Here is a 23,024-nt window from a genome sequence, read left to right as displayed (position 1 = left end):
TGCTGGCAAAGTACGGGCACTGCTGATGGGAGTGCAAGCTCAAAGACATTCCATACTGAGTACCAGGAACGTAAAAAACCATTCTCGTGCACTGGCTCAGTGATTCTAGGAATTTATCCTCAGGAAACAGTAAGAAATTTTCAAAATATTTAGCCATGAAAATGGTAAAATTAAAATCAACCTAAATCCCTAAGGGTGAGATATGAATACTTGATTTTTTTTTAGTGGCATTTCTCTGTATGTTTTTTTCAGATGTTTTACAGCATGATTGGGCAAACTCTCTCTGTAAAGGGTCAGATAGTAAATATTTTAGGTTTTGCAGGTCACAGGGTCTCTGCCTCAGCTACTCAACTCTGCCACTGTGGACAGCAAGTAAGCAAATGGGCATGGCTATGCACCAATAAAACTTGATTTGCAAAAACAGGCAAGGGGCCCATCTGGCCGAAGAACATAGTCTGCCAACCCCTGTTCTACAAGGTGAACATGTATGACCTTTATCAGAAAAACAGAGACCATTTACAAACCATAAAACTTCCTAGATTAAAAGAAAAAAATGCCCTATGTGTCTAGCACACAAAAGTCTAAAATTCTAGCGTCTATATTTACTGACAATCCAGTCTAGTATGCATTGGAATTTTGTGTTAGGTTTTCGACATGACAAATCTTAGAAAAATAATGCATACCATCCTTACACCCTTCAGTGAAGGTGCTTTCGGTAGCAAGCTCTAGAAGTGGCGACGTGACCCTGGACATGCTCCTTCTTCCCTCCCTGGGACTCCGTTTCCTTATCTACAAATTTCCTGTCTAGTCTGGACTAGATGATCTAAAAGGCCATAGCCATGACTGAAATTTAGGGGCACATGATTTTCCTGAAGTTTCTGTTATTCTTCATTAGCACAATTTACTTTGGCCAAGAGCCCTGGAAAGGGTCACAGTTAGGAAGCTAATCTGCATGAAATTCCATTATAAGGAAATCAAAGTGCTTTGAAACCTTCAAAATACAAATGGATCAGGGCTTCCCTGGTGGCGCAGTGGTTGAGAGTCTGCCTGCCGATGCAGGGGACGCGGGTTCGTGCCCCGGTCCGGGAAGATCCCACATGCCGCGGAGCGGCTGGGCCCGTGAGCCATGGCCGCTGAGGCTGCGCATCCGGAGCCTGTGCTCCGCAGCGGGAAGGGCCGCAATGGTGAGAGGCCCACGTACCAGAAAACAAAACAAACAAACAAAAAAACAAATGGATCTCTTAAAGAGGAACACCACTTATCATCAAGGCACAGGAAATCATTGATCAAGCTGCCAACATTCTGACTGGAATGAACAGGAATTGTAGCCCTGAACTCCGACCAGAGGGAAAATATATGTATATGGAAAAGGATCCAGGCAGCAAATCCTCAGGAGAACCGTGTTCTTTTCCTGGCCTTGCCGGCATCCTTCAGCTACCGGATAAAAGTCTGCGACTCAGCCTGAGGACGGCAGCGTGACAGGCCCCAGCCCCGAGCATGCGCAGGGCCCTTGGGGACCCACGGTAACTCTGTTACCGGGTTTGAGGTTCTGTGACACGTCCAGGCTTTTTTGCCTTTTAGGCTGCATAAACACATAATCAGATACTTCCAAATTGCATCATCTCTCTGTAGCCAATGGTTTAGGACTCAGGCACAGGACACGGAGGGCAACGTGAGACCCACTATGTTCACATTCTGCCTCCATCACTTAGCAGTGCTGGGGTCTTTGGCAAGTCACTAAAACTCCCCAGGCTTCAGGTGTTCCGTATGGAAATCAAGACACTGGCCCCATGGTGTTCATACAAGCATTAAAGCACTCCACACAGAGCCTGGTACATGGTGTGTGCTAATAAAATCCATTATTTCTGTTATCATGACCATCCTTTGAGAAGAAATGTTATTTTACATAACATCGTTGTTGATAATATCACACGCAGGGAAAAGCTGACTGAGCTGGTGCTGCAATCAGCAAAGGCTCTATATAGTTCTGCCGAAGAGTTCAAAGGCAACAAGCTTGACGAAGCATGCTTTTTCTAAGGGGAACGTGGGCAGACACTTCCCTACCACTCCCCAGAGGGTGTGGAGGAATGCACTTCTGGAAGGCAGCTTAACCAATGAGGACATCGTGTGAATGCACGATTCTGCAACCAGCAGAAGTCAACAGAGGTCACCAGCCGACCCCACAGTCACCAGAGGCCCTGGGGATAGACAGAGCTAGAAATAACCCGGAAGCAAGGGGTCCCCATCGGGTGTTTTCTAAACAACCCTTACTGTGGCCTCTGTTCCTGTTTTCAACTTTCCAGCCCATTATGGGCTCAAACTGAACACAAGGTCAGGGAACCCTTAGCACCCCTTCTTCCTGTATTCCCCAAACCAAAATCTAGCAACCAAATACCATCATCATAATATTATTGTAATAATGCCGTTACTGTTCTTATCATTAGCTACCCTTTAAAGTAATGGTTTTCAGCCCTATCAGGCCCTGAGCTCCTTTTATATCAAATGTTTGGTAATGCCCCCTTTACTCTTCTGAAGTGAAACAGAATTTATGGATGATAAAACCTCCCATCACTGGGGCCACCAAAAACATGTCCTTAAACTTCCCAGATGGCCTGCATGGGATAGAAATGTCCCTGGCTAAGATCCACTGCTTTAAACTCCCCTTTAAGACTAAAATACAACCTATCTAGAACAAGCCCCTGATACTCACAGGACTCCAGCATTTGGTCCTGGAAGGTCCACCCCCGTCATTTTCTAAGGAACTGATACAGCCCAGAGAGTCTGAGATGGAGTCCCCAGGTTATCCAGGCAGAGAGAGAGCAGGACAGGGAAACCTCAGCCTGCAACCTTGCTATTCAGGATTCAAAAAATGAACTGGATCATAAAGTGAGGGCTGTCCCTACATTTTGTAGACACAACATCATAAAAACCAAGATAAATTCTTTAGAAAATGGATATAATTAGCCTACAAAAGGCCTTTTTCTCAAAACAAAAATGTCAATTTTTTTTTTAATTTTTTTTTTTTTTTTTTTGCGGTACGCGGGCCTCTCACTGCCGTGGCCTCTCCCGTTGCGGAGCACAGGCTCCGGACGCGCAGGCTCAGCGGCCATGGCTCACGGGCCCAGCCGCTCCGCGGCATGTGGGATCTTCCCGGACCGGGACACGAACCCGCGTCCCCTGCATCAGCAGGTGGACTCTCAACCACTGTGCCACCAGGGAAGCCCCAAATTATTAATAACCATCAACAGCTGAGTGTATATCCTGACAATTCTTCAGACATTCCAGGCAAGATGAAAGACAGCCCTTTTTTTAAAAATCCCACCAATTACTTCTATTTACATATGAACTTTGATAATTTCCCTGCCGTTCCAGATATCTTTATCTTCAAAACTCTTACCTGTATTAGCCATTCATAAAAACTTCTAGCATTTAGTCTTTACTCTGTAAGAGACACTATATTATACACTTGATATGATTTTCCCGTATATTTCTAACCCCTAAAGTAGATACTCTTACTATCTCCACTTTACAGATGAGCAAAATGAGGTAACAGAGCTTAAAAAAAAAAACTGGATTGTTAATTGAAATCCATATTTGTCTGATCCAAAGTCACTTAGTCAACACATTCTCCCCTCTCTTCTCTAGAAATCTCACACTGGAATCACTCCTAATAGGTTTTTAGAAATATTCCAGCAAAGTCTAGATCACTGAAAAAAAAAGTGGGGGGCTGAGGGGAGACAAATCTTAACTATCGTGTAAGTTCAGGCAGTTAAAACACACACTCCCCAGTCTCCAGAATTCCTGGTTTTGACCCGAAATCTTTGGTGTGGCCTGCCATTCCACTGCAGAGCTGCCACCTGTCCCCGCATCATGGGTGGTGAAGCCCACACAGAGGGGTTTGGGCTTCTGGCCTTCTTGCTCTCCCCACCACTGGCAAATTGAAGGCCAACAAATAGAGCTGAAATCCTTATTTACAGTGAGCTATAACATGCACCTTTTCTTTCTTTGCTCGTTAAAATTAGCAATGTTCATTCTCTCCTTCAATTGGTGTGCATAGCTCAGAAATGCTGGGCAGAAATTTCCACGTGCCATTGGTAATAACGAAAGCTAACCTGAAGCACTGACCATGTTCTTAGTACTCTACAGAGTGCTCTGCAGGATCATCTCACAAGAACCCTGAGGTGAACACCATGAATTACCTAATTCTACAGATGAGGAAACAAAGTTGAAGAGTCAAGACAAGTTATACAGTTTGTAAGCAGGGAAGCTAGGAATCAAACCCAGGTGGGTCTCCAAAGCCAAGGATATAGACATATAGGGTGCTCAGTGCCTCCAAAGGACTCTCCCCAAACTGAAGGCAGAGAGTTCACATCTTCAGCAGAGAAAGGCTGCAGAGTGCTGGCGATGGAAGAGTCCCAGGTGGTCACAGACCCCCCCTGCCTCAAAATGTGTTTCATTATTAAAGTCGGTAAGTTTTCATTACTACAGCATTGCCCCATTTTCTTCTCTCCTGCACCCACCAAGAGACAAGAAAAGAAAAAGATTCTCTATTATGAACACATTAAAAACTGTCCAGTGGAATTTCAAACCCAGGCCTCCAGAGCACCACAAACAAACAAAAACCCTTATTCCCATTTCGTCAGCTTCTCACTCAGATCCCAAGACTTGAACAATCAGATCTAAGAGCAAAATGGTTCCTCAGCTCTCAACCTAATGCACGTGTGCTAAGGGAAAGCATGGAGGTGACTGGTGGGCACCTTCTGAGACCATAGAAAAGGCCAAAAGGTAAGGGGTGTGTCTCTCAGGCAGAGGCAAAAAGTCCCCACTGGCCAAGCCACTTCGTGCCCCTGCTCGAGTGGCATCTACCTCCACCCCTGCCCTCACCCCTGCCCGACCTCCCAAGGCTTTCTGATTACCCCCCAGTCATTCTCCTGAAGCTGAACAAGGAAACAAGACACACAACTGAAACACAGCAGGTTGGCTTAGGCTCTTTCCGGTTTCTATTCTGGAGAAGGTCTCAGCACGATGGAGAACATATTTCATCTAAGACCAGGAACACCCTCCTTTTCGCTTCTACTTGTAAACAGCTGCTCTCTCTCTCTCTCTCTCTCTCTCATTTTCTGATAAGTAACCTCTTGAGGATACGTCTATCTGCTCAATGGTTATTTAGAGATAATACTATTTAATTCAAATCCTGCTGCCCAGGATGAAGATTGTACAGCTAATCCATTTAAAGTATGTTTTCTTGGGATTCCCTGGTGGTCCAGTGGTTAGGACTCAGTGCTTTCACTGCCGGGGCCCAGGTTCAATCCCTGGTCAGGGAACTAAGATCCTGCCAAGCCATGTGGTGTGGCCGATAAATAAATAAATAAAGTATGTTTTCTCCCTACCTCATTTAATAATGCATTTTTTAGGATTAAAAATTAACGTGCTCTTTTTTTAAAAAAATTGTAAAAGAGTACAGATTAAAGGTAAAAGTCAAAGTTCTCTCTCCACCCCAATTCCTAAGAATAGCCAATGGTAGTAGCTGCTGTCCTCATCCTCTCAGGCATGTTTATGCATATACAAAGACATACACTCAAAAAGAGGCTTCATTCATTCTAAATAAATTAGGGTGTTACACACACAGGTTCTACAAGGTGCTTTTTGCAGCCAGCACGTTTCATTGACACTCCTCCACCTCTATCCATACAGAACAGCCTGCGTCTCTAATAGCATTGCTCCTATTCTCCTCCCACTACCAGGAAAACTGTAATGAACTCTTTTATTTTCCTGGTATAGCTCTTCCCTGGGCACACACAGCTTGCTTGATTGAATCCATATTTTTGGATTGTTTATCTATCTATCTATCTATATATATATATATATATATATATATATATATATATTTTAACTAAACAGTGTGTACAGAGAAACATATGAGTAATGAGTTCTGGGAGAATTTCTCATCTTTATGACTTCTGTTACTTCAGATATTAACAAGAGTGCCTCAGAAAGACCTTCTCTGACCAAACTCTAAACCAGCACCCCAGGTCACCACTACCCCCTTACCAGCTTCATTTTTCATCATAGCACTCTCACACCCTAACATAATATTATTTATGTGTTTGTTTGTTGATTCATAATCTCTCCAACTTCAGTGTAAGCTCATCAAGGGCAGAGACGTTGCTGTTATATCCTAGTGCCTAGAAAACTTCATAGTAAATAGTTCATGGTAAATAGTAAGTCCAAAAAATATATACTTGATAAATAACCATGTAAGAATAACACAATGCGGCTTCCCTAGTGGCGCAGTGGTTGAGAGTCCACCTGCCGATGCAGGGGTCCGGGAGGATCCCACGTGCCGCGGAGCGGCTGGGCCCGTGAGCCATGGCCGCTGAGCCTGCGCGTCTGGAGCCTGTGCTCCGCAACGGGAGAGGCCACAACAGTGAGAGGCCTGCGTACAGCAAAAAAAAAAAGAATAACACAATGGATATTAAAATGCATCCCTTCCTGAAATACTGGATTTCCAGCTTAAAGGTGTGTGTGTGTGTGTGTAGCTCTCATCAGAAGCAATACTGACACAATTTGAATATTATCTATAGCGCCAAGAACCAGTTCCTCAGTGTGGATTCTACTGTAAACATTTAAAACTCGTGGAGTTGGGTGGGACTCAGGAAATATTATAGCAGGAAATCAAAGGTCTTTGAACTACCATTCAGTCTTTTCTCCTGCCCTGAAAATCCTTCTAGTTTTGCTAGTACCAGTAAGGGGGATATTGACTTTTTGTCCTACTGTCAGGTAACTTCTTCCCCAACATATTAAAATCACCTTTTTTATCTGGCAGTTTGGTTTTGGTCTGACAGTACAATCAGTGGATATTAAATAAGTATATGATAAGCTCATCACTAGGTTAGACTCAATAGGGTGTGATTTTTCTTTTTTTTTTCTAATTTATTTTATTTTTGGCTGTGCTGGGTCTTCGTTGCTGCGTGCAGGCTTTTAGCTGCGGTGAGTGGGGACTACTCTTCGTTGCGGTGCACGGGCTTCTCATCGCGGTGGCTTCTCTTGTTGCGGAGCATGGCTCTGGGTGCGCAGGCTTCAGTAGTTGTGGCTTGCGGGCTCTAGAGCACGGGCCAGTAGTTGTGGCGCACGGGCTTAGTTGCTCCATGGCATGTGGGATCTGCCCGGACCAGGGCTCAAGCTTGTGTCCCCTGCATTGGCAGGTGGATTCTTAACCACTGCACCACCAGGGAAGCCCTTTTTGTGTATGTGTGTGATTTTTCTTGATATATACTAGGTTGGCCAAAAAGCTCGTTCGGGTTTTTCCGCAAGATGGAAAAACCCGAACGAACTTTTTGGCCAAACCAATACATCATTATATTGGGTACCACACCTAGTAGTAAATGCAAAAATTTAGTACAAGCTTACCTGTCATTCCGAAAGATCTTTGGTAGATACCTTCTGGGGAACCACATGGCCAGAGCACACATCAGAACCCAAAGGATTGCAAGTTCATCAAGCATCTGACCCAGGAAACTAAGGGTTGCATGGAAGTAGACGGATCCAATTCCTAGAATCAATTACAACCAATAAAAAAGGTCACATAGAAGAACAGACTCACAAATTCAATACACTGCTTAAGGATAGCCCTTTCACAAACAGCAATGATCAGGTCACTCTATCTCTCTGAGAAAAGAAACTGAGGAAGAAACTCACACCACCTAGGCATGCAGACTTCAAGTCTAGAAAGAAGATTTGAAGAAGGGCCCAAACACCAGCACATCAGATCTTTTTTTTTTTTTTAACATCTTTATTGGAGTATAGTTGCTTTACAATGGTGTGTTAGTTTCTGCTTTATAACAAAGTGAATCAGTTATACAAATACATATGTTCCCATATCTCTTCCCTCTTGCGTCTCCCTCCCTCACACAGATCTTTAATAACTGCACAAACACACTCTGTCTTCATCCACCTGTTCATGGGAACAGGCAGTAAATAAAAGTCAACATTCTCTCACTGTTAAGAATTCCCAATCTGCCTGTGGAAGGAAATGAAAATTATACAAGTATTTCCCAGAATAATGAAGGATCAAACATTTGATCCTTCATTTGTTTTCTTTTTTTTATTTTAGTCCATTAGAAACCACAGTTTCATCAGACTTCAATTGTTTCACATGACTTTCTTCAGAAGTTCACAGAAAACTGCACTGGCACAACACCAATAGCTATTACATAAATGAATTCTCAAACGCAATTGTGATAACTACGGTCAACCTTGTTATCAAGCCCAAAAGAGTCCTCCTTTTGGCATCTAGCAAACAACATAAAAGTTTGCTAAGACGTCAGAATGACTTTGGTTTACAAAACATAATGTTCAAAGGGGTCAGGGAGTGTGCAGAATTCCATTTCCTCCCTTTCAGCCCGTGCTCGCAAACGAATCCACTTACCCACTACAACTAACAGAGTCCATATTAAGTAGATGCCACTGTTGAAGCATGTTGCATATTGACGAAACAAGCACATGCAGATGGGCGGTAAAATGAAAAACAAGACGTTGCTGATCTGGGGGGAGAAAATGTAAAACGAAAAGATGAATATTAAGTAAAAGGGCAAAAAGTAAAGCAGCTTGTTCCCAGTATGTCCTTTGCAAATGGAGATGAATGTGGCCATACATCTTTTTTTAACCAAAAAAAAAAAAGCACAACCAGGAAAACTCACAACTTCTTTAATAACACTTTAGGGGGCTCCTTCCCGCCTCTTTCTTTTTTTTTTTTTTTTTGGCTGTGTTGGGTCTTCGCTGCTGTGCACGGGCTTTCTCTAGTTGCCGCAAGCGGGGGCTACTCTTCTTTGGGGTGCGCAGGCTTCTCATTGTGGTGGCTTCTCCTGTTGCAGAGCACGGGCTCTAGGCGCCCAGCCTCAGTAGTTCTGGCGCACAGGCTTAGTTGCTCCACGGCATGTGCGATCTTCCCGCACCAGGGCTCGAACCCGTGTCCAGACCAAGGAAATCAAAACTAAACAAAATGCATCGCAAACTCCAGAACTTGAGGTGTAGTACAGGTAGGAATTGGCAACAACAGTAGCTAACGCATGCCTCTGTCACCATCTGGGAACAAGAGGGAATGGGAATGACACAGTCTTTAGAAAGGGGAGAAGGACAGAGTGGTAGAGAAATAAAGAGAGGACAAGACCTTTGGTCAGGGGTGCGATAGGAGCAAGGCTGCTGCTTTTGGTTAAAGTTCAAGACTGAAATCCCTCATGGGGCTGCATCCTTCTGGAGAAGGGGGTACCTTGTTCTAGTTGGCCCATTCTGGTGGGGACCTTTTCCTCTTTCCCCCGCTAGGAGCCCTCTGAGCTACTGGTGACCCTGGGCAAGAGTCTGGATAAATGGCCTCAGCTGTCCCAGGTGGTATGCAGTCTCCAGACTTGGAAATATAGCCAACTCTCATTTATTTACTAAGAAGCAGAGAAGGAAGAATCAGGACAAGGGTCTACATATTATCACAGGTTTTAACTTTCCTTGGAATCATTTAAAGAATCAGAGATCTTTAAAAAAAAAAATCAGAGATCTTTAAGAGTTAAAATGAGAGATCTTAAAGATCATTTGCTTTACAAGGGGATATAATTAAGGGCCCAGAAAGGCTCCCAGGCTGGCCAAAGTCAGAGAGGCAGTCACCCACAGAGCTGGGGCCAGCATCCAGCCACTCCTTCCACTGCCCCAAGCTGATGTTTTTTCGCCTCCAACCCACCCAACCACATTCTGACCTCCTTGGCTTCATGCCTCAATGGGCATCTAAAAATTCTGAATTGCATCACACACTGTGCACCTATGACTTTTATGTGATTTAAACACGGCTCTCCTTTTTGTTAAACACAGAAGTAGGAGGAATAAAAGGAGGTGACAGGGGAGAAGAGGGAGAAAAATGTAATTGTTATACTATAAGTAACTTTCTCCTTTCACGTACATGAATGTGTTCTCCGTGTAAGAAAAAGAATACATTACAAAACTAAAGTCTTCCTTTCTATCCTCCTCCCTGGAGATATCCCCTCTTCTCAGATTCACAATCTTCAATTTCTCTGCATTTATGTAAATACACATATATATCATATATTACAACATTATCATTCTGCAACTTCCTCTCATCATTCGACAACATGCCTTGCAAACCTTTTCATCTTAGCTCACAGAGCTTTATCACACTTGCTGTAAGTGCTGCAGACAGAAGCAATTTATTGAGCCATTCCCCAGTGGGAGGCGCACTAATTTGCAGCCTCACCTACAGTGCCAGGGAATAAATATAACACAGCTTTTTACCCCAGTACAGTCATCCCTCGGTATCTGTGGGGGATTGGCTCCAGGACCCCCTCAGATACCAAACTCACCTGGATGCTCAGGTCTCTTTATATAAAATGGCATAATATTTGCATATAACATACACACATCCTCCTGTATACTTTAAATCATCTCTAGATTATGTATAATACTTAATACAGTGTAAATGCTATGTAAATAGTTGTAAATACAGGGATTCCCTGGCGGTCCAGTGGTTAAGACTTCGCCCTTCCAGTGCAGGGGGGGCGAGTGTGATCCCTGGTCAGGGAACTAAGATCCTGCATGCCGCATGGTACGGCCAAAATTTTTTTTTCAATTAAAAAAAAAAAAAAAAAGACATCAATCTATGAAAAGGAAAAGACCAAATTAGAGGGAGACGCTCTCCTAGACAAAAAGAGGAAGGAACTCCTAAAGAAATACGGAAAAGCAAACAAGTCGTTGGTAAAAGACAGATTCATTTGTTGAAAGACAGATTCAATGGCTCCATGTCTACTGAGAAATGAAACTTCCCCTCAAAGTTGTGTGGCTCACTAAAGTTGAATAGTTCAGCCAGGGGGTATTTTTTAAAGCCTATTGTTGGACTATCCTTTGGAGAATTGGTTTGTTCAATGCCTGCAGAACAGATTTTTTTTTTTCATTAAAAGGAAACCACAATTTTAAAATTTATTATTTCCTTAGAAAGTTCCTCATTCTATGAATTCCTACCAGCCATTTGTACCAAAATAATCTCAGGAACACACTGCAATCTCATCCTGACGCATGTGATTGTGCACTTTCCCAGACAGAGGGTAAATACTGACAAAGCAACAGGCTGTAAGTTTTTCTCAACAGCAAGTTCATAAGCAGCTAGGGGCATTACCCTGGCTGAGTAGACTACGTATCTTAATCGTATGCAGATTCCTAACTGTCCATTCCATTGCTCCCTTTCTGCCTCTGGAACGACCAACTGTCCTGGTATGCCTGGCACTGAGGAGGGTTTCCAGGACACGGGACTTTCAGTTTTAAAACTGGGCAAGTCCCAGACAAACCAGGACAAGTTGGTCACCCGACTCAGAAGCCTTCCTGCAAAATCCCCTACCCCACCTCCACAGTACACCAACCCCAGCAGAGTACTAATAACACCTCAGTGACTTGTACATACCCCTCCTATGGTCCTCACCATCCAGATGACTGTTTGCAGGTCTGGTCTCTGTGATAGGCATACAGTTGCCCAGCAAATGGGTGGGTGGATGGATGGAGGGAGAGACTGATAGATTGACTGATGGATAACTCTGCCCTACAGATAGTGGGATGTGGGCTTTGGCATATAAAGAGAACTCTACTTATCTTGACGATTGGGGGCAGAGCTGATTAGGAGAGGTGACAGATCATGGACTGATTTTAGGCATATATTTTGCTTCAGGACTTTTTTCCAGCCCCAGTTGATTTCCTTCTGTCCCCCTGAGTCCCCAAGAGAATTCCCAAAGGCCAAGCTCGGTGATTAAAAGGCATACCCCCCTTTTCTCCAAAGCTGCTAGGTCTGGAGTCTTTCTCTTTAGTGTGACTGGGCCTTAAAACTTAAAACATAGGCTTCCCTGGTGGCGCAGTGGTTGAGAGTCCGCCTGACGAAGCAGGGAACACGGGTTCGTGCCCCGGTCCGGGAGGATCCCACATGCCGCGGAGCAGCTGGGCCCGTGAGCCATGGCCGCTGAGCCTGCGCGTCCAGAGCCTGTGCTCCGCAACGGGAGAGGCCACAACAATGAGAGGCCCGCGTACTGCTAAAGAAAAAAAAAACAAAACAACAACAAAAGAAACCTTAAAACATAAAAAGGAACTCAATTCAATAAAACTTGTATTTACTTTTTTTTTTTTTTTTTTTTTGCGGTACGCGCGCCTCTCACCGCTGGGGCCCCTCCCGTTGTGGAGCACAGGCTCCAGACACGCAGGCTCAGCGGCCATGGCTCACGGGCCCAGCCGCTCCGCGGCACGTGGGATCTTCCCGGACCGGGGCACGAACCCGTGTCCCCTGCATCAGCAGGCGGACTCTCAACCACTGAGCCACCAGGGAAGCCCTAAAACTTGTATTTACAGGAAACAGTACAAAATGTGCAAAAGCAAAAGACTGTGTAAGGGCATGATGTGTTCTTGGAAGAGATATTTGGGCTTGGCTGACGCAAAGGACAATGACAAAATTTGAGGCAATGGAGATTTGCGGGGACCAAAAGCAAAATGCTCTGTACTCCCAAACATGGCCAGTGGGAACACAGATCAGAGTACTCTCTCTGGTGGACCATTAAGCAACAATTAAAAGCCTTTGAAGTAAATACTCCCCTCCACACAGCAATTTCCCATCTAGAATTAGTACTTGGAGAAGTACATCCAGGTGCCTATTTGAGGATATTCATTGCATCACTGTTCAGAAACCAAAATGAAAACAATAAACAGAAACTTCCTTAAATGTCCACCAATAATGAATTGGCTGGTTTAATAAATTATGGTCAATCCATTAAATGAAATACTGTATAGACATTGTGAAGAGGAAGATAATTCTATATGATCCAATATGGGATTATCTCCAAGACAAATTAAGGGAAAAAACCAAGGTGCAGAAGAGTTTCTGTAGCATGATCTCAATTGGGTTGTGGTGTGTATATACACATTGCACACATATCTTCTATGTCTACACAAATACACGTTTTTGCATGCTTATAAAATGTCTGAAAAGATACGGAAGGGTATTTTTCACTTTATAACTTGCCTACTCTGATTTTTTTTTTTTACCATGATCATGTTGTTACTTTTATAATAAACAACAATTTCAAAAAACTACTTTAAGGGACTTCCCTGGTGGTCCAGTGGTTAAGACTGTACTTCCATTGCAGGGGGCCCAGGTTCAATCCCTGGTTGGGGAACCAAAATCCCGCATGCCACATGGCACGGCCAAAAAAAAAAAAAAAAAAAACTACTTTAAACAAAACTTTTTTTCCCCATATCAAACACCACGATTAGCCTAGAGATCAAATGGTCCCAATGCAGGAGTTTTAAGTTAAAGAATGACTGAACAATAAACACCTGTATCATGCTAAATAAATAAATCTAAAGTAGCTACAACGGCATGTGCATCTTCAAGAGCAGTATTTTAGCAGGATCCAAGTTAGAACGTCGAAGTTCTGACTCTAGTTCTGCCATGTTCTTGACCTTAGCAGTTGCAAAATCTATCTAGACCCCAGTTTCCCCCTTTACAAAACGGATGTAATAAATAGCACCCACTGCTGAGGGTGACTGTAGAGTACCCAGCAGAGCTTCAACACATAGCGAACAACTAGCAGTAGCCAGGAGTGACTAAAGTTGCAGTAGTGATGTGCTACTGCCAAGCTCCATTAAGAAGGTTCTAGATCCCCCTCCCAGTCTTCTCCTGATTTTACATCTTCATTCCTTCAAATTTTTTCTCTAAATGAGTAATGATTATTATTTTCTTGTAAAGTGGATAATTAGGCCTGCTGCCTTGTTATGAGGATTTAATGAGATGTTTGTCACCAAGTAATAGCTCGATGTCTTCCTTAATACAGGCATAAGATAAGCATGGGTTTGTCCTGTGATGAGGAACAGAAGGTAACTAGGATGTGAGAAGAAGAGGAGGAAGCGTTTTTTTGGTAAACTCTTTGGATCGACACTCTACAAAGTTTGATGGCCAACTACTTCTCTGAGACCTTCAATCTCTCCACTTTGCTAAAGCAAATTCTGCGGTTTACAAGTATTCCAAAGAATTAGGTTTGCCAGGCAGACCAGCAGAGCTAATCAGCTACAGACACTGCAACTGAAGATCAACAGCTCATTTCTAAAAAAGACTTTGGCACTCACTAAGGAACAGCTCCAATGGGACTAGATTAAAAGTTAAGACAAAATAAGGTCTTCCCCTCATCCAGCACTCTGGGGCTTTTCAAGGCAGACCCAGAGCAGCTATACACTAACATTTTTGGCCAAATAACCAGGCCTGACTCTGCTGGCCTCAGACTCCACAGATAATTACCTTGCTGGGTGTGTGAGAACCTGTCCCCAAGCTGTCATTTCTTCATTAACTCTGCTGAAATCCTTAGTAGTACTCTCCACTTACAAGTGGAGAAACTGAGTTACTGCTGTTGAAAGCACCCAGCCCTGCTCCAGTTCATCCTCTGAAGGCACCTGTCCACACCTGATAGCATGCTCTGAAACAGGTTGTACAATAGGTGAAGGGTGGCCACCTCCACTGACTGCACCTGTCACAGCGTCTAGGGGCAGCAGAGGGCCAGGTTTCCTTGAGGAATTAATTCGGTCATAAAAAAAGGAGGAACGTTTGCTGGGAGGGCAGCAGTGGATTTCAGCAAAGAGGGGAGGGAGAGTGCAGGCTCTGGATTGTGGCCCCAGCCATGCCAGAAATGTACGCAGAGCAGCTCCCCTCTGGAGAGTTCAGTTTTCTCATCGATGAATAAGAGAGGGACTAGCTCATGGGAGATCCTTCCAGGCAAGAAGTATTTGACTCACGCCAAGGACATTCTCTCCAGCAAATCTAAGGGGAAAATCCCAAAGAACAATCTCAAATTCACAGCGACTTTTAAACCGGGAGTTCCTGTCTTCCATGTTAGGGCAGTGAAATGAAAAGCCACAGAAATGACCATGCAAAGTCTCACATTTTGGTACCAGAATCCTGAGGCATGGGCATAGCAAAAAGAAGAGGCATTTCCTTCCCAACTGCAGGCTTTCTCTCCCACAAAGACTAAAAGCACACAGGATTCTGCAGTGGGGAAGTTTCGTCTTGCCCACATCTAGAGACCTAGGCAAGTCCATAAAACACGCACACGATCCCTCCCACATTTCCCTTTCACTTCCCAGGTTTAATAACTGAAGAATGCACAGGCCTGCGGGAGCTGAACTTGGGGCTGGTGTGAAACTCTGTACTAAAGGCAAGGAAATAAGAACTCGAAGCAATTAACTTAATTCTGGCCCAAAGGAACTCGACCTATTATTGGTGTACGCTTGGGGCGGGGCCAACCTTCGGAGTGGGCCCCGCCCCAGAGACCTGCCGGGAGGTCTCCCCGTTTCCCCGGACTCCTAGAGCAGGTGCTCAGGGCAAAAACGCACAATGCGACCCAAGTGCGTCACGCCACAGAGATCCTAAGGGACGAAGGGAGTAGTCCTGGCGGGTTCACCGCCCCCAATGACCCAAACTGGAAGTATGGGCTGACACGGAGCACTGACTCTGGGACAGGTGAGGACCAAACAAGACAATAGAGCCATCAGAAAGAAATGACTTAGAGGAGGATGAGCCCAGATGTCGGCGATAGGGACAGGAGAGGAGGACAGATGGAGAACTGGAAGGCGCGCAGGGGAGGGGGCGTGGGTCGACTCTGGCCCTGGAGGGAAAATGCCCCAGATGCACGCACAGACCCAGGTCCAGGCTCCAGGCGCCGCGGCGCTTGGGGACAGCCCCCTCCCGCGAGCCCGGCTGCCATCCCCACTCCCGCACTCCGCACCGTGTTGTAGAACTCGGCGATGGCAGGCACGATGGTGTAGTTGTCCTCGCACCAGTCCACCTCCGAGCTGCCAGCCCGCAGCTGGTCCCACCAGTGCGGGGAGCTCATGGCCGCTCTGGGGCATTGGAGAAGCTGCTCCCGCAGCCGAGAAGAGGCCAGAGCTGCTGCTGGAAACCAACTGCGGTGGTTGCCCCAGCGGCGTCGGCTTTATGCACCACGGGGCAGCCGCCGGATGTGGCGCCTCCTGGGCCGGCCTCTCGCGGCTCCGCTCTACAGCGTAGGACGTGACTGGCTCGCAAACCCCTCCCTCGGCTCCGCCCCGTGGGGGAGCCCGCGGGACCTTGAGCTCCGGCCTCGCCCACCCCGGAGGCGGGATGCGCGGGGGAGGGGAGAGTGGGGTTGGGGAGGGGACCTGTCTCCTCCTCCCCCACCCCTGGACGCGTCTGTCGCCAGCAGGTGGCAAAGGCCTCGACGGGCCTGCCCACGCCCACCTTGCGGCTCAGACTTGCAGGCGGCTCAGACTTGCAGGCGCCCCCCTACCCCAGTTGCGCAAAGAGCGCCAGAGCCCGCCCTGGCAAAAATGTGAAAACCCAGAAATTAAGAAACCCAGGAGGACCCGGCCCCTACGAAATCGTGGCAGTCTTTGCTCGGACTTGCCTGCATGTCGGCGAATATGTCCGAGTGCACGTGGCACGCCTGCACTCACGGCCGAGAAAAGCCCTCAGTCCCTCCGGCTTGCTTGGTGCGGTGGGCTAAGGCAGGAAGACCTTGGAGTCAGTCTGCAGTGGAGCCGAGGACTCTCCCATACAGCCTCTGCCACCCGCACCTGGGTAGAGCGCTTCTGCAGTTTTGAATAACTTCCTGCCCGCGGTCCCGTGGACTCCAGTGTTAGAAGGTAGTCTTCGTTTACACATAGGGTCAAACTTCAGCTATCCCAGTCCCCAAAAGATGCAGTGTGGCTGGTATGACACCTCCAGAACATCCCAGGTACAAGAGATGATGACAGGTATGTTGCACTTACTATGTGCCAGGCGCTGTTTGAAGAGCTTCCGAGTGTGTCACTCATTTAGTGCTCCCAGAGGGGATCCTGCGAAGTGGGTTCTATCAGCAATGCCATTCCAGCTAGTAAGTGTCAGCGCTAGAAATCAAATTCAGGATGATCTCAGATGTGCTCATCACTGCTTTGCTTTTGCTGCTGTAACTATTCTGTAGTTTCTAAACCAAAGCTAATCTGGTTCCAGCGATTCCTGAAGAAAGAGAAAACTGTCATTTTGGTTTTGGTCATAGCTCTGGTCCTTCTTCCTTGGGCAGTTCTAGGATTCCAGGTCAAGATGGCGGTGGCAGAATAGGCCCTGGTCAGGTGACTGTCAGTAGGATCTCTTTGCTCCAGCCGTCATGGTACCCGGAAGGCCAGAACCTCCCCAGAGGCTGACCTCTCTCTGGCTTGACAGTCCCCTTGGACCCTGGCTGGTGTTCCAATGCGTTATGCCCCCAGTGTCCTTCCTCCACAGGTACCTGCACAGACACTCACTTGTCTTTCCAGCTCTTCATCACTGGCAGAAACTGCAAGGCCCACTCCTCTCCTAGTCTCCAGGAAATCCAGCTTTCTCCACCCAGAGCCAGACCACACTCCTCCTTTGAACTTTGTCCCAACTCCTATCGTGTCCTCTTCCTAAACAGCCAGTTCCACTGTGTCCTGAAATTCAGGACCCAGTCACCTTCTCTTAAGGTCAGAATTACCCAGATCTGCAGGATACCCAGCGTGAGCTGGCCGCTGAAGTGGGAGGAAGAAAACATTTCCCACAGACACAAAAGAAAAGTACATCAGTTAATTTCTCAGTGTCTCACAGTGCTACACCAACTGCCCAACAATAGTTCTCCATGTTAAGGTTTTACTCCTTCTAATATTTTAGGTGGAAATGTGTTCATATTCATTAATTCTGATGGTGTAAAACACACCATCATTTCATATGCCAGTGGCTCTCAGAGTGTGAGATCCCTTTCAGGTCAAAGCTCATTTCCTATTAACACTATGACATTATCTACCAGGGAAGCCCCAATGCTGGCACAATCTTGATCTTACCTGAAGGCATCGACAGAAGGTTTTCAGACAACAGGCAGCATGTTTCTTTTCCAGATGGTCTTTATACAACTTGCTGACGGAAACATGGAGATTACAGTTGCCAAGTCTTCCCACCAGGAATAACCACTGAGTTTGTGTGTGTTCAGGCAGTGACAAAACATCTCAGTTGTCACCTGATCAACCATGACTATAAAATGCCATTCATTGTAAGATGAACCTGAAATTCAGAAATGTTACAATGCAGAACAGTGTGAGTTTTAACATCAATGAAATTTGGAATTTGCTGGATATTATTCATTCTTCTCTCCAAGTCCTGCTAAGAGAATGCTAGGGAGTTTTCCTCCTACACGGGAACTCTTATTGTCGGTGACAGTTCTGTTTCAGAATCAAAGCTGACCCCTTGGATTCTGTCTAATTAAAACTGAACAGAGAGACGGTGCTTAAGCCAAAAGCCATTGGTGAGCAGCATGAAGGATGCAAGTTACATTACTCCAAATATGCCTGTGTTGATTTTCTTGGAAGCGTTTTAACAGTTTTCTGATGTTTTCATCCACTCTCTACATTGCTAACATTTTCTCAATGAATATAACCTTAGTCAATTACCTAATGATAGGTCATGATGTTAATTTTTTATATAAATTTATTTATTTAATTTATTTATTTTTGGCTGCGTCGGGTCTTCATTGCTGCGCGTGGGCTTTCTCTAGTTGTAGCAAGCAGGGGCTACTCTTCGTTGTGGTGCGCAGGCTTCTCATTGCGGTGGCTTCTCTTGTGGAGCACGGGCTCTAGGCACGCGGGCTTCAGTAGTTGTGGCGCACAGGCTCAGTAGTTGTGGCTCGCGGGCTCTAGAGCGCAGGCTCAGTAGTTGTGATGCACAGGCTTAGTTGCTCTGCGGCATGTGGAATCCTCCCAGACCAGGGCTCGAACCCATGTCTCCTACACTGGCAGGCGGATTCTTAACCCCTGCGTCACCAGGGGAGCCCCATGATGTTAATTTTGAAATGGACTTATATTAAGAGTATGTTGCCTTAGCAACTACCATTAATGGTTTAATACAAAATCTGATATCTGGAGTAAAAAGAGCTTGGGGAGAGTTGGGGTAAGGATGGGGGGGGTGACAGCAGAGAACAAGGTGCTGCTGAGTTCTGACGATGACTTTGCTTCTGGTGCTTTTGGTCTAAAGATGGGTCAGTGATAGAGATCTAGGAGAGAGCAGTTTTGGAGAACTGCCCTTGCAGGGAAGTCAGGATGCCAGCATCTTCTATTTTTACAGAAGTTATAACTTTTTTTTTTTGGTCTAAGTAAATATCTGATAATAAATATCCAGTTCAACTGGTCCCACAAGTAGAAACCAAAAAAAAAAAAAAGAAAAGCAAAAGAAAAGCAAACGCTTGTGTAAATGAAGCAAGAAGTGCATGATCAAAGATGAAATTTTCTGTTTGGCCAGAGTTTTTCATCACTGGTCATGCTTGAGGCTTATTGTTTAGGCCAGTAACTCTCAAGGTATGGTCCCCAGACTGGCAGCATCAACACCACTTAGGAACTTGTTAGAAATGCAAAATTCTAGGTCCATACCCCAGACCGATTGAATCAGAAACTCTGAGGTTGGAATCCAACAAGCTCTGGCTTAACAAGCCCTCCAGGTGATTCTGACCCACTCTCATGTATGAGAATCACCATTTTAGCCAATGTGTGGTGGAGCAAAAATTCACTCTGGGCCATACACTTTGCTTTCCTGGAAAACCAAATCCAAGCCAAGACTGCTGCTGCTACCAAGAAAAAGAAGAAGAAAAGAGGAGCCCAATGAAGGAAGTCATCCTTTTATCAGGCTCGTCACCAGGAAACTGGGGCCCGGAGTCTGGCCCCCTTCTCCAGCTAGGAGGGAAACAAAAAAAGTCACCAAGGATTTTTTTTTTTAATAGTTTTTTTTTTTTGGTTGGTTGTTTTTCATTGTATTTATTTATTTTTGGCTGTGTTGGCTCTTCGTTTCTGTGCGAGGGCTTTCACTAGTTCCGGCGAGCGGGGCCCACTCTTCATCGCGGTACGCGGGCCTCTCGCTGTCGCAGCCTCTCTTGTTGCGGAGCACAGGCTCCAGATGAGCAGGCTCAGTAGTTGTGGCTCACGGGCCTAGTTGCTCCGCGGCATGTGGGATCTTCCCAGACCAGGGCTCGAACCCGTGTCCCCTGCATTGGCAGGCAGATTCTCAACCACTGCACCACCAGGGAAGCCCTGGATTATTATTTATTTATTTTTTTAATCTAAGAAGTCTCCAGGCTCAGAATTATGGGGGAGGGCTGCAGGAAGCAGGACCTTGCCAGGGAAACACTAGTGCACCCACTCCAAGAAAGCAGCCACCTTTGCTGCCGTGGGTGCTCTCTGGTTGTTTACTGACAACCGTCAGAGGCCACTTTCTGCAGTTGTCACTAGGCCTCTCTTTAGAAGTGCCTCTCTCCTTTCTCTAATCTGTGCTGGAAAACCACAAACAATGTTAGGACTGGGTGTATGTTGATTCTGATAGGAGGTCTGAGGCGTTGCCCATGCCTGAAGTGCATGGAAGTTGTTAACATGTGTTTTGACCTCTGCTTTTGGATAGAGAAGCTGTTCCTTTGTTCAATAACTGTAGCTTGCAACAGCGTAGCAGCAATTTGGAGCACCTGCTTTGTGCCAGGCTCTATATTAAGTGCTGGGTAACAGGAGACAAAAATATCGTTCTTGCCCTGGTTGAGCTTAGTCTAGTAGAAGCACACAAACCATTAGAATACAACACGACAATTGCTGAAACGGAGGTGCAGACACAGAACGGGGAAGCAGAGCAGTAGGGGGCCCAAGTCTGCACTGAGAGCCAAGGGGGGCTCATCAGGGGAGACAGCCTCCAGACTGAGATGTACAAGGTGAATAGGATTTTACCAGGCAGAGCACCGAGCGGGGCGGGGGTGAATTCTTTAGAACGAATAGTATGTGCAGAAGGATGGAGGTCTGAGAAAGTGTAATAATTCAGGAAACTTCAATACTATGTTTCAGCTGGAAACGTGGCAGAAGAAGAAGCTGAATGAAACGACTAACGATGTGAAAAGAGTAGGTCTTTAGGAAGGAAACCTTGATGGCTGAAGAATAAAATAGACGTCAGAAACTACTGATAGGCTTCCCTGGTGGCGCAGTGGTTGACAGCCCACCTGCCGATGCAGGGGACACGGGTTCGTGCCGCGGTCCGGGAGGATCCCACATGCCGCGGAGTGGCTGGGCCCGTGAGCCATGGCCACTGAGCCTGCGTGTCCGGAGCCTGTGCTGCGCAACGGGAGAGGCCACAACAGTGAGAGACCCACAGTACCACAAAAACAAACAAACAAAACAAAACAAAACAAAACAAAAAAAACTACTGATAATGTTTCTCAGTAATCCAGGTGCGGGATGATATGGGCATGACTAAGATATGCATTCATTCTTTTGCATCTTTTACATAATTACTGAATATGTGATGGGCTCTAGACAGTTTTCTAGGTGCCAAGGATAACATCGTAAACAAAGCAGATGCTGTCTCTGCCCTCACAGAACTTGCAGTCTAGGGGGAAAGTCAGAGATTAAATATTGCATAAATAACTCATTACAGTTGTGCCACATGCTGTGAAAAAGTACAAGTCCCGTGACAACAGAGAGCAGTGGATGTGATCTTGTCTGAGGATGTCGGGGAAAAGACTTCCCCGAGGAAGTGAATTCTAAGCTGAGAAAAGTGAAGTTTGAGGCAGGGGTAAAGGAATTGAATAAGGAATGTGACGGAGATATAAAATAGTAGTTGTGATAGATTGCACTATGGATTTGAGATACTTGATGCACTTTCCCAACCCACGGATATGGGACTTGACTTTGTCATTGGCTATGGAAAATGAAATGTGCATGGAACTGATTTGTCCACGACTGAGCAGAGGCTTTGAAACTGATTCATAGTCCTGCCATTCCTCATTTCCCTTTGCCATACCCCATATTGGGACTGCTTCTTCAGCCCGGATCCCAGAAAGAAGACACCTACAGCAGAACAGAGCTGAAGTCGACTCACGGCCAACTCGTAACTTGAGCAAAAAATATAACTTTGTGCTGTCAACCACTGAAATTGAGGGAAATTGTTTCTTGCCTCAGAATAACCTAATGAAGGCTGACAAATACAGAAGGAGAATTAATAAAACTTAACTACCGATTAGAGGCAGGACATGAAAGAGTGGGTGGAAAATACAAGAGAACTTCAAACAGTGTAGCCTGAGTGATCAGAAGATGGCTAGGTTACTAACCCAAAAGGGAAGATAAGAGGGAAAATAATGGTTTAGGCTTTGATGTGTTGAATTAAAGGGCAGGCTGAACATCTAGGAAGATATATTCTTTCAGCAACTGGAAAGGCAAATCAGGAGACCAAGGACAAGTCAGGATTAGAGAGAAAGACTTGTGGATCATGATTATAAAAGTGATACCTGAGAGCTCTGGGGTAAGTGAGCTCACTGGGGCTCAGGAGGGAGAGAGAGTGGAGGCTGGCAGAGGGCAGATCCTTGGTCGTGCCTGCATTTTCAGAGGCCTGAGTGACAAGGAGGCACAAGTCCTGGCAGACGAGGAGCAGGCATGCTGGGTTGAGAAGTAATCAAGGGTGCAACACCACCTACAAAGCAGCCTTGCCCCCCAAAATAGTGAACCTAAACCATATCAAAACTCTAGCTCTCGGGGCTTCCCTGGTGGCGCAGTGGTTGAGAGTCCGCCTGCGGATGCAGGGGACACGGGTTCGTGCCCCGGTCCGGGAAGATCCCACGTGCCGTGGAGCGGCTGGGCCCGTGAGCCATGGCCACTAAGCCTGCGCGTATGAGAGGCCACAACAGTGAGAGGCCCAAACTCTAGCTCTCACTACCAATTCACAGGAGGTGAATCACCTGGAGATCTTGTTAAAAATGTTAAAAATGCAGATTCTGATTCAGTAGGTCTTGAGTGGGGTCCCAGATTCTGCATTTCTAACAAACTCCCAGGTGATGCAGATTGCCGCTGGGCCATGGGCCGTAGTGTAGAAACAAGGTTTTGGGAATGGGAGAAATGACAACATGCAGATGCAGTCAATAAAATGCAGATTGAGGGAAACGCTTCATAACAACCTCATTTCTTAAAACGGGGAG

General features: G+C 45.9%; 1 protein-coding gene across 2 annotated transcripts in view; it reads right to left on the bottom strand.

Moving 5' to 3' along the window:
• Nucleotides 1-16,034, bottom strand: part of ACER2 (alkaline ceramidase 2) — a 33,398-nt gene extending 17,364 nt beyond the window's left edge. Inside the window, exons 1-3 of one of the 2 annotated variants that reach the window (XM_060014791.1) lie at nt 15,801-16,034; nt 8,429-8,543; nt 7,411-7,552 (exon numbers count right to left, since the gene is read on the bottom strand). In XM_060014791.1, the coding sequence (XP_059870774.1) occupies nt 7,411-7,552; nt 8,429-8,543; nt 15,801-15,908 (365 nt within the window). In that variant the 5' untranslated portion in view covers nt 15,909-16,034. Of the gene's footprint in view, nt 1-7,410; nt 7,553-8,428; nt 9,085-15,800 lie in introns of both variants that reach the window. The other variant, XM_060014793.1, reaches the window with a different exon arrangement.
• Between the last annotated feature and the right edge of the window lie 6,990 nt (nt 16,035-23,024).

This window comes from Delphinus delphis, chromosome 6, assembly GCF_949987515.2.
Source record: "Delphinus delphis chromosome 6, mDelDel1.2, whole genome shotgun sequence".
Taxonomy (NCBI): Eukaryota; Metazoa; Chordata; class Mammalia; order Artiodactyla; family Delphinidae; genus Delphinus; species Delphinus delphis.
Note: the sequence above shows the minus strand (reverse complement) of the source record. Positions and strands in the feature narration are given on the sequence as shown.